We start from the raw sequence: 11,427 nt of genomic DNA, 5'->3' as shown, positions 1-11,427 counted from the left end.
GTTGACTATTCGTGCACTTCGGAAGATACAACGTTATTTTAAACTGGGTGATAGTCCTGATTTTATTAAAGAAAAAAAAAAAAAGGTGCCCCATTGCAGTTGTGTGATACACAAGTCAGACACACTAACTTCATTGAACTGCCGCTTCGCATCAGACCTGTTTCTGCTGTTAAAGTGGTCATTTATCAGCTAAAAGGCGAGTGTGTTTAAAAATGTATGTCTTTGGGAGGGAGAGCAATCTCCCTTTTCAGGGGCAAGAAACCTGTTACAAAGCCATTTAGGTGGGTGCGCTCTGAAATGGCATTATTCCCCCCCGGGGCGTTAATATTACCAAGTATGTTCCTATTTGCACGGCTCCCCGATAATTCGGCATTTTATTTAACCACAACTGCCCTTAGAAACTTGATTTGCACTGAAGCAGCCTGCTAATCTTAATTTTTTCCCCTCTTTCAGAGAGGCATCTGTTCCTCTTGCTGACAAATGTACCATTCTGCCAAGAAAGTTTTTGGAGAAAAAAAAAAAATCAGAAGAAGAAAAAAAATGAAAGAAAAAAGAAAAAAAAAAAGCATGTAATTGATGTTATCCCAAGAAAGAGCGATCTCCACCCCTCTCAGCTCCAAGCCCTTCAGGTAAAAGGAAAAAAAAATCTTTCAAGAATTTGTTGCCTTTTTGAGGGTTAAAACATCAGAAGACAAGCTTGTCTCGCCTTGGCCAATCAGCTCTCGGCCCTGGCAGCTATAATATAGAACTAAAGGCAGACTCCTCTCACAAGCGTCTTGCTTTGCTACCATTAAAATCAGACCCTTTTTTTGTCTCTCGATTGCTGTCTCCCGACCAAACTCCGATGTGTTCCGTTATCAGCGACCTAAAGCCTGCCATTCCAGCACCTGTCTTGCTAGGGATCGGTGGATAGTATACGATTCAGAAAGCAGACAAGGACATAGGAGGAGAGAGAGCTCTAGAGAGACAGCCAGGGATAGGCACAGAGAGCTTTGAAGTAATTGGATTCAATGGACGAAATGCTGCTGTTGACAAGAATTCTCTTGGTGGGCTTCATCTGCGCTCTTTTAGTCTCCTCTGGGCTGACTTGTGGACCAGGCAGGGGCATTGGAAAAAGGAGACACCCCAAAAAGCTGACCCCTTTAGCCTATAAGCAGTTTATTCCCAATGTGGCAGAGAAGACCCTAGGGGCCAGTGGAAGATATGAAGGGAAGATCACAAGAAACTCCGAGAGATTTAAAGAACTAACCCCAAATTACAACCCTGACATTATTTTTAAGGATGAAGAGAACACGGGAGCTGACAGACTGATGACTCAGGTAGAGCCACAGAGATACCTGTATTTGTGTTTGTTAACCTCTCTGAGCAATCCTAAAGGACGCATCTGTCTTAGTATTTTTGAAAGCCCCCCCCTTTCCCTCTCCCCCTCCTCCCCCCGCCCCTCCAAACTCGACTAGTTTCCCCATTGAATGTAAATACCATCTATCCGGCCAAGTTAGCAGGGGCTGGAGCTGTTTAGATGTTTGGTGGGGGAATCTGTGTGATACTTACAGTCATTACCGTGCCATGGCGTTCCCTGTAACTTGGTTAGCGATTGCTGTTTGCATTTGTCCCCAAGGATGCACTTTGATCAAACGAATTGCATACAGCTCAGAGGACCCCGAGTGTATAGTGACCGCCAGGCCACCCACTCATTATTACAAACGTAGTCCGCGGTTGCTGCGCCTGCTGACTTGATTTTTTTCTCTATATATTTTATTTAATTTCTCTTTATTTTTTGTTTTAATTTCATTTTAACCTTCATTATTATTATTGTTCTCCTCGCGAGCATATTCTAAATTTAGTAGGCATGCAGTCGTGCACTCACAAAAGGCAGCTGAAGCCGGATCGACCATTCCTCATCTGATTCCGTATTATATAGCTCGTATTGCAATACCATCATTTGCAATTGTGCCCATCAGAGCGTAAATATATTGATATTTCTTTAAGGATGCTCGCCGCCAATGCTTTGGTACTTCCATAGGGGAGGGACTTGCAACTTATCGGCATTGCATCACCTTCTGTTTTAAAAAATCTGATGGCACAAGGTTTACAACTGGGTAAATATTGGATTTCGGGTGGAATCGGATTGCGGAACTATTTTATGGAAAAAAAAAAAAAGAAAGAAAGAAAAATATAAAGGTGAGAGAAAGAGAGAGAGAAAGAGAACCGCTCCGAGAGTCACCTCGTAATTATAATTCATGCTCAACAGAGAGCTCGGTGAAGTCAATTGCTCTGCCAATCCCGGAGTTTCAGAAACTACATGCAATCTAGACACTGGAAATGGGTTTCCTCCAAATATAGGTCAACAGCGCTTTTTTAATATTAATACATTTAAGCCCCACCTTCAGTGCTAGAGCAGGACTCGCCTGGAAGGACTAGGCGGGGAGTGGACGCGGCGAAGGGGGGGTGGGGGGTGGAATTTCCCAAACTCTCCCCGTTCCTCGGCCTGATTTTCCGCACGTTGCCGGGTCTCCCGGGGCGAGGGACCGGCGGCCGCCACCATCTCCTCCCGACCACCTTAAATCGCACCGCACCTCGGAGCGCGGCGGCGCCTCCGCCCGCCGCCGCCGCCGCCCCGCGCACGGGCGCGGAGCGGAGCGGAGCGGAGCGGAGCGGGTGCCGGTCCCCGCTCGGGCGCGGCCCGCGCCCCTCCGCGCACCCGCGGTCCTCCGCCCCCGCTGCCTCCGGAGCCGCATCTCTCGCATTTTCAGCTCCACTTACTCCCCTCGCGTATCGATCGCGGCGGCTCGGGTTTCACCCTTCCCTCCGCAGCCCGGCGGCGGCGGCGGCTCCGCGGGAGACGGGCTCCCGCCGGGGCTGGGCGCATCCCTCCCTGCGCGGCTGCGCCGGTGCGTGTGCGCGGCGGAGCGGAGCGGAGGGAGCGGAGCGGGGCGGCGGGCGCGGGGGGAGCCGGGGCACGGTCGGGAGCGGTGGGCTGCGGGCCGGGGGCGGACTGCGGGCTGACCCCGGCCCCGCGGCTCTCCCGGGGCACGCCGCGCCGGCTACGCGGCTGGCCGCTCCCGCTGCATTAGCTGGCAGCGTCTGAACTCCTGACCTTCTGTCAACTTCCCTCAGACGAACGAAACGAAAACAAATACTTTTCACCCCCCCCCCCCCTTCAGTGCTTGTTCCCGTGCCTTAGACACAAAGGGGGGAGGTGGGCTGAGAGCGGCGGGGCCGGGGAGGCCGCAGGGCCGGGTACCCGCGGCAGAGAGGGGAGCGAGGTCGGGGAGCGAGCGGGGCTCCGGCACCCCCGGGCCAGGCAGGGAGAGGGGCAGCGGAGCGGGGCCGGGCAGCGAGAGGACTGCTTGCCCTCGCTCCCCGTTGCTCGGGCACGGCCGGGTCCTCTGCGACCCGGGGTGCGGTCCTGCCGCTGGCCTCCCTGCCTTGCTTTCCTCTCCTTCCCTCTCTCGCTCGGCCAGCACCCTCTCGTTAAATCCCAGCCTTTAAACGCCGGCTTCGGGAGCCCTTCAACCATGGAGAGATCTTTCATGGACAGAATCGTTAAACTTGCAGAGTGGTTGCCGAATGCATTAGTGGCTAGTTAATATTAACTCCAGAAGAAGGGGGGGGGAACGCAAACAGAGGTAGGTAAGTCAGGTTCTCAACTTTGCAGGTGACACCAGCAGTTTGCTAAGGGCTCCCCCCTTCCTCCCCTTCCTACCCCCCCTACCCCGGCCATTGGCTGGATTGGGGAGAGAGATAAGGAGGCCAGGTCAGTATGATAAAGCTGGAATTTGTATGAAATAAAATAGCAATCTCGTGTAATGCAGGCACACAACCAGTGCGTGATGTGAGGAATTTAGAGATCAACTTGGCATTTAGGAAGCCCACCAGGTTGTTTACACTGACAGGTACCTGTTAAGTGTTTCCTTCAAGCAATTCATTTGTGAAGAGATTAGGAGCTGGCAGGAGAGGGCTTGTTGAACAACTTTGCCTCCACACAAAGCGTTAGTGGAGGCAGCCCTGCTGAGCTTCACGGTGGCTGAACAGAATTGGGCTTGATTTGTGGCACACGACCCGATGAATTAATAAATAGTCTGGGCTTCACGGCTTTTGACTCTGACAATCCAGCTCAGGCAGTATAAAAGGGAGAAAAGTCCTTTAGGAGGCCGTTTCTTCTTCTTTATTTCGCCTGGAGCCGGGAAGTGGTGCTGGCAGGGCCGGAGTGGCCAGAGCCCCTCGGCGCTGCCCGCGTCCCTGCCCGCACCGCTGCTCCGTGCGGGGCAAGGCATCGCCGTGTCGCGCAGCGCTGTCCCCTTATCAGCAGCTGAGATGTTTGATCCTTCTCCCCCTTTCCCCTGTAAATCAGTGATGGAGCGTATCTATCCACTCAGGTGTGAGAGAGAGAGAGGGAAAAAATAAAATAAATCAAACTCAACTTCCTTGTACTACTGCACTTTGCTGCCGGGAACGGTGCCGAAACCCAAACACCCGTCTCTCTCCATAAAACGGTAGGCCAGAGAGTCCAAAGTGAGCTCATGACCGTGTTTTATATCTCTCGGGGACTTTTATATCTCTTTATATCAACCTGTGTGTTGCTGGAATCACTTTTATGGCTGTTGGTGAACACATGGGAACTTCCTTGCTAAGCAACCTTGTCACGTCCCTAACTAAAAGTGGTGTCGTCGGACTAATGGAGGGGCTTTGCCTTCCTGGGAGCTGTGAAAGGGGGACTTTGTGCTCTGTTACTGGCTGTGCTGTGAGCACACGGGGGAGAATGGTCCTGCAGAAGGCCGGGCATACCAGTCAGGCCAGCAAAAGTGTGGGAAGAGCAGGTTACTGCATCCCGCCGTGGCTTCCAGCCACATCGGTATTTGCATCAAGGGAACAACGTCGGGTACATGCACTAGTTGTTTTCCTCTCAAAAAGGAGGAAGAAATCTGGCAACGTGTGTGTTTCTAACTCTCTACCTTTAGTCAAGTGCTTTTCAATGATTTCGGTGCTGATTTCCTGCCGGGCTGAGAGTCCTTTTCCCCCGTCACCACTGTGTCTATTCCCTGCCTGGCTAAAATGGGATTCTCCCCAAAACTTTAATGGTTTCAGCTCACCTCTTTTCCTCACTTTCCCCTGTCCCGTGTCCCTCATTACTTGATCCCTACGTGCTCCCGGTGCTGCTGGGCCCAGTTCAGCCCAGGGAAGGCTGGTGGCTCTGAAGGGTCAATGAAAACCCCTGCAGTACTTTCCCCAAGGAGTTGGAAGGGTTTCACTCCACACAAAGGGGCTCCTAGCTTGCATAGCATCCCTGCTCTGCTTAACTTCCCTCCTTGGCCCTCCCCTGCTTTTCATCTTCCCACTAAGAGCTATATTATTGTATGGATTTGCTCGGCTTTGTAGGCGAGCGCCGATGTATGTTTGAAGCAGAGTGAATGCTCCCAGCCCATGCAGCTTTGAGGGCTCTAATGAGTGATGGGCGAAGGGAGACAAGAAAAAAACACCCCTCCCTCCAGCACATAAAGGCTGTTAACATGTATTGATACCCTTTTCAACACAGAATTAAGCTGAAAAGGCCCGCAGAGACATTCCGGGGGGGAATCCGTGACTCTGAGATATATGGCGAGTGTTTGTTCTGGGCAGAAACTTTGCTCTCGGGAAGGGACAGGGCACTTAGCGGCAGGAATTTGCTCGGTGCAGGTGGCTTTGAATCGCCACGCTCGCACCGCAGCGCCGGCAGAGGGGGGTCCCCTTGTCCCCGCAGCAGGTGCCAGGACAGGGAAATGGTCTGTCCCTGTGGGTCTTCGTGGTGTTTGATCCTGTATTCATCCCGTGTCCCCAGGTTTCACTCTCCTCCTCCTCAACTACCTCCCCGTCCCTCTCTGGCTGCGGGGGAGAAGATGCTCAGCCCTGGCTGAGCCCATCCTGGGGCGGGTTCGGCGGGGAGGGCAGGAATGCCGCCTCTTTGGCTGGAGAGGGAAGCAGGATGCGGCCCAAGGGGGGATCGATAACGAAGGGGGGGTGTTTTCCTGTCTGCAGCACCCCACAATGACTCTTTCCTATCCGCCCCTATCCCCGCAGCGCTGCAAGGACAAGCTGAACGCTCTGGCGATCTCGGTGATGAACCAGTGGCCCGGGGTAAAGCTGCGGGTAACCGAGGGCTGGGACGAGGACGGCCACCACTCCGAGGAGTCCCTGCACTACGAGGGCCGCGCCGTGGACATCACCACGTCGGACCGGGACCGCAGCAAGTACGGCATGCTGGCCCGCCTGGCCGTCGAGGCTGGCTTCGACTGGGTCTACTACGAGTCCAAGGCGCACATCCACTGCTCCGTCAAAGCAGGTAAGGCGGGCAGCCTGCCCAGGGACGTGTCGAGGTGGGGAGACACCCCGGGCCGCGACTACAGCCTTCTGTGACCTGTCTCTGCCGTCGGGCTCCCTCCTGTCGTCCCTGCAGGGTCCCCATCGCCCGGCCTGCCCCGCCGGGGATGGCAGCAGAGCCCCAGGGGACAGCCAGCCTTCCCCCGCCTCTTAGCCACCCCGTCGGAGCAGAGGTGGGGGAAAGGAAAGAGTGAGGGGGAAGGAAAAAACAAAGCCCAGGCAGCTGCAGCAGTTTTTCACAGCACTTTTATTTGGGTGATATTCTTGGCCAGCCTTCCCACGAGAGCTGCGTCGCAGCCACACACCCTTCTCCTCCCCCCGTGGGCTCTGATGCTCTCCCCATCCAAGGAGCATGTTCAACACAAACACTCGTGGCCGTCTCCAGCCGCCCCGCTGGCTGCACGCCTTACTCGCGAGCGCTAATCTCCGAGTGGGAGCCGGCCAGGAAAATAAATAAGTAACGTGGTCCCCAGCCTCGTTCAGCGGTAGCCGCTAGGAAATTCCCAGATAGGGATACACACACACACATAATTTTTTTCCCTCCCCTCCCCTGTGCTTACAACGCCACACGCTGTCTCAACCCGGGAACAGCTCGTAAGAAATCCCCGACTCGCAGAGTTTCTTTTCTTGACACTTGACACGTTTTTTGGTGGAGCAAATCTGTCAGCGAGTGACAGCCCCCAGCTCCACCGCCTCCCTCCATCCAGCTGTATGATATCGAAAGCTCTTTTTAAGAGCATACCCTAGCCCAGCAACCTGCTGGATGTGTCAGGAGACACTTGGCTGCAAAAGAAAATAATGGGCTTTCTTTAAATATAGCCGTTTGCTTCGAACCCACGGCAGGGAAACAGCCCGGCCCTGCCGTGCCCACCTGCAGGAGGGTTCACATCCCTCACTCCAGCCCGGAGCTCCCCAGGGGCTGAGCACCTCTCCTGGCCCATGTGGGCTTTGTCCTGAGAGCCTGCTACTGCTTTTGTTCAGCTCCCGGGTCCTTTCTAGCCGAAGAGAGGCCCTGCAAAGCTGTCAGCTGCGTGGAGATCTGAAACACCCCTTTCAATAGCCAAGATGGGCTTTGTAGCGCAAGGTGTCCGATTGTGGCGCGGTGACCTTAGCCCAGGAGCACCTCCTAATCCACCCCAGGGTGTTTCACAGGAGAGGAGCCACCCCAAGCTGCTCATTGAGATTCGGCACACAAGGACTTGGGGGCAATATTTGGAGGGTGTCAGGCAGGGTCGTGTGACTGTACGAGGCAGGCTGAAGGGAGCAGGCTTGAATTCCACTCTCTCAGCCTGATCCTAAACTGTCCAAACCTCATTTCATGACAGAGCATCTCATGAGAAGATTAAATCCCATAATGCCAGCAGGAAGATTCTTTATCTAGATCTCTGTTTGCAAAAAGTATGATCCAGGAGACTGGAATGCAAAGAAGAGTTCCCCCAAGGCCTGAATTATTGTCACCAGAACAGAGGAGGGAGAGGCAGGGGTGGTAAAAGGGACATTGATAATGCGCTACAGCAAGTATTTAGAGCAAGCTTCTACATTTAAAATTCAAATACAGATCTTGAGTGCCTTGGAAAAGTGGCTCTGCTGTGCAAATAGTGCTTGGAAGGTCCTGGGTTTTTGGAGAGTATGTGTGTGAATTGGCACATAGGGTTTCTGCACCTGAACAAATAGGGAGGGGGAGAAAAGGGGGGGGACGAAGCTGGGAAAAAAATGGAAGTGTCCTCTCTTCCAAGAGTGTCTGCATTTATTACATGAATCAGAATGACAATGCTGATCCTTTATTGGATTTTAATTAGAGAACCCAAACAAGCACTGCTCAAAGAAGCAGATTTTCACACCTCTGCCAATTCACTGGCATGTTTGTAGAGCTGCTACACTACTACATCTATTCATCAAGTCCCTGAATATGCAAACAAAGCTCTAGCCAGGCCTTTACTGCCAGCTTGTAGGAAGGTGTAGTTTACTAGCAGAGGCCTCCACATAAAGCACATAGCTTGTTTGTTGCCATGTCCTCCCTGAAGAGGGAGGCCTTGGAGATCTTGCTGCTTCATTTCTGAAGGAGAAGCGATAAAGTCATTAGCAAATCAATAACGGTCTAATTTTCACCCTTCCTGTCCTTCCTGAGAAAGTCATTAGGAGACACTCAAAGGATTCGTTTCAATCATAGGAATTTCAGTAGCAGCCACAGAGGCAAAATGTTAAATCTGTCCATCTTTAGGAGCTAAATCACCAGGTCTCTTAACTGGTCTAGGGAGTAATTGGGAGAAAGCATGGAAAGGCAAGGGAGGGATGGGGAATCTCAGCACTTGCTACCATGACATCCTGTGGGGTATTACCCAATATTAAAAAATAAAAAAAAAAACAAAAACAGAGTGGTTAGGAACACTGCAAGTCCCTCTGTTAAGACAGAGATCAGCCTGGACACAGCAGACTGCTTTTTCCCACCACCCCACAGGTGGCTGAGCTTCCAAAAAGTGATTTGCAAGGGAGACAGAGTTTCATTGCTGCTTTTGCTTTCTTTAAGTCTGAGATTGCTCCTCTCAGTAGCACAGAAAAGCAGCAAAAGCTGCTCTAAGCTCTGAGTAACTCCCAAGAGCTGGAGGAAGTGGAGGAGGCATTTGCTTGGCCTGGCACAGGTGTTGGGCTGCTCTGGGACCACACTCTCCGAGATGGGGAAGAGCAAGCTTCTTCTAGGGCGAGGGAAATGTTTCTTTCTTTTTTGAAAGAGGATTGAAGCAGAGTGCTGGAGATGCCAGGCAGGGGTGCTGTGAGTGTGGGATGTGCCCCAGTAGCCACCATGCTGAGCAGCAAGCCTGGAGGCAGCATGGGGGCTTGTGCAGCAGGATGCAGGGGGATTTGGGAACTTTGGATTGTTGCTTTGCAGTGGCAAAATTTGTGTGCACCCTGGGGCAAAGTCTCCTCCTGTCCTCTGCTGTTTGCTGCCCTAGATGTGCTTCTTGAGTAGGAGCTGAGTGGGGACCTCGAGCATCAAGAGCACAGGCACTTGCTTAGAGAAGAAACTTTATGCCAGCAAAACCACTCGGCTTCGAAAGCCTGCAAATTATCTGGCATCAGGTGTCAGTGCAGGGTGAACAGTAGCCAAATGGGAAGTTCTTCCAGAAGAGATTTTGTTCTGGAACAGTTTTCTCAGCGGAAATATTTTGGCTCATTTCCTTTATGAGAAAAATCACTGTTGTAACTCCTAACCCAGAGGAGATTTTGCACTGGCTCAAATCTGGCAGGAAGGGGATTCTCACTGGATGCACTGATTGTAAATGGAGTATGCTCATAGATGAGGGTGGAGGAATTTCAGAAGGGAGTCTGGCTGTCTCCTGAGCTTTCTTGGTGGGTTGGGGTGGCTGGGGAAATGATAAGTTCCTGCATGCCCCCATGCCTCAGCCCGGCATGTGTCTCTAACCCTGCTGTGCCTCTCTCCTTGCACAGAAAACTCAGTGGCGGCCAAATCTGGTGGTTGCTTCCCTGGCTCGGCCACGGTGCACCTGGAGAAAGGTGGGACCAAGCTGGTGAAGGACCTGCGGCCTGGAGACCGGGTGCTGGTGGCCGACACGGAAGGCCGTCTGCTCTACAGCGACTTCCTCACCTTCCTGGACCGCGAGGACGGCTCCCACAAGCTCTTCTACGTCATCGAGACCCGGCAGCCCCAGGCCCGGCTGCTGCTGACGGCCGCCCACCTCCTTTTCGTGGCCCCCCAGCAAAACCAGTCTGAGGCGGGCGCCGCCGGCAGCCGGGCGCTGTTCGCCAGCCGCGTGCGGCCGGGCCAGCGCGTCTTCGTGCTGGGCGAGGGCGGGCGGCGGCTGCTGCCGGCGGCCGTGCACCGCGTGTCGCTGCGGGAGGAGGCGTCGGGCGCCTACGCGCCGCTCACCGCGCAGGGCACCATCCTCATCGACCGCGTGCTGGCCTCGTGCTACGCCGTCATCGAGGAGCACAGCTGGGCGCACTGGGCCTTCGCTCCCTTCCGCCTGCTGCAGGCCGTGCTGGCCGCCCTCGGGCCCTCCGGGGAGGGGTCGCCCATGGGAGACCCCACGGCCCCCGGCATCCACTGGTACTCTCGGCTCCTCTACCGCATCGGCAGCTGGGTGCTGGATAGTGACTCTCTGCACCCGCTGGGCATGGTGGTGTCATCCAGCTGAGGGGACCCCGCGCCACGCCGGCCGCCCGCCAGGCTTCCACGGAGAGACAGAGACACGGAGGGGGAGAGAAAGGAGAAAAAAAAAAAATAGAAAAAAAAAAAGAAAAGAAAAAACTAAAAGGAAAAAAAAAGAAAAAAATACATATTTTTAAAAGAGAGCACGGATTAAGACTTAAAAATAATAATAATAAAATAATAATAATTAAGTAGGACAGTCCAAAGTAGACTTAAAGGGAAACAAAGACCCCTGGAAGTTCTGTTCTGTTTAGTTTATAAATATATATATATTTTTATTTGTTCTTTTGTTTTGTTTGTTGGTTGTTTTTTTTCCTCCTCTCCTGGATATTTATTTCTTTGGTATTTTGAATAGATGTTTTAAATGATATGAACCGGACCTTCAAGAGCCTTAAATAGTTTCTTTGATAATTTATTGTCATGTGAACTGTACTCACAGGGGAAAAAATTATTTTGTGAGGCCAAGCAAAACTGCGCAGAGTCTATTTTTCTACATGTCACGTGTGTCCTGACTTTCAGAAAGCAAAATTCTGTACTTTCCCATCTCTCCATTACATTGCTCCTTCATTTCAGCAAGTCTAAAAAACAAGCAAACAAACAAACAAACACACACAAAAAAAGACAAACTTCATGGGGGTCCGTAAATTATATTTTTATACACAGAATTGTAAATTAGATTTTTTTGAGAGATCAATACTTAACTGAATCACATTTCGTTTTTTGAAATAGTGTAAAATATGAGAATATATTATTTTAATTTAAATAGTTTCAAATGTAACATCATTTCCTGTATCGTTTTCCATGTTTTGCTTTGTAAAAACATCATTTGGCCACGTTCATGGAAGTTCATGGAAGTCAAGACTGTTACACAAACTTTTTATTTGCAAAAACCGTAAGAAACT

At 52.0% G+C, this 11,427-nt stretch overlaps 1 protein-coding gene across 1 annotated transcript; it reads left to right on the top strand.

Annotated features, from left to right (window-relative positions):
* The first annotated feature begins 516 nt into the window (after positions 1 to 516).
* Positions 517 to 10,672, top strand: SHH (sonic hedgehog signaling molecule). The gene is made up of 3 exons (XM_064434752.1): positions 517 to 1,319; positions 6,058 to 6,319; positions 9,805 to 10,672. The coding sequence occupies exons 1-3, from the start codon at positions 1,011 to 1,013 to the stop codon at positions 10,509 to 10,511; spliced, it is 1,278 nt and encodes a 425-aa protein (XP_064290822.1). The 5' UTR covers positions 517 to 1,010; the 3' UTR covers positions 10,512 to 10,672.
* The last annotated feature ends 755 nt before the right edge of the window (positions 10,673 to 11,427 follow it).

The sequence above is a fragment of the Passer domesticus genome, chromosome 1 (assembly GCF_036417665.1).
Source record: "Passer domesticus isolate bPasDom1 chromosome 1, bPasDom1.hap1, whole genome shotgun sequence".
Taxonomy (NCBI): domain Eukaryota; kingdom Metazoa; phylum Chordata; class Aves; order Passeriformes; family Passeridae; genus Passer; species Passer domesticus.
This window is presented reverse-complemented; position numbering and strand designations above follow the sequence as displayed.

What these genes read in the sequence shown, in the direction of transcription:
- SHH (XM_064434752.1), top strand. Translation starts at nt 1,011, where the DNA reads ATGGACGAAATGCTGCTGTTGACAAGAATTCTCTTGGTGGGCTTCATC. An exon ending in CTGACAGACTGATGACTCAG is followed by an intron (nt 1,320 to 6,057) that starts GTAGAGCCACAG and finishes CTATCCCCGCAG; the next exon opens with CGCTGCAAGGACAAGCTGAA. An exon ending in CCACTGCTCCGTCAAAGCAG is followed by an intron (nt 6,320 to 9,804) that starts GTAAGGCGGGCA and finishes CTCCTTGCACAG; the next exon opens with AAAACTCAGTGGCGGCCAAA.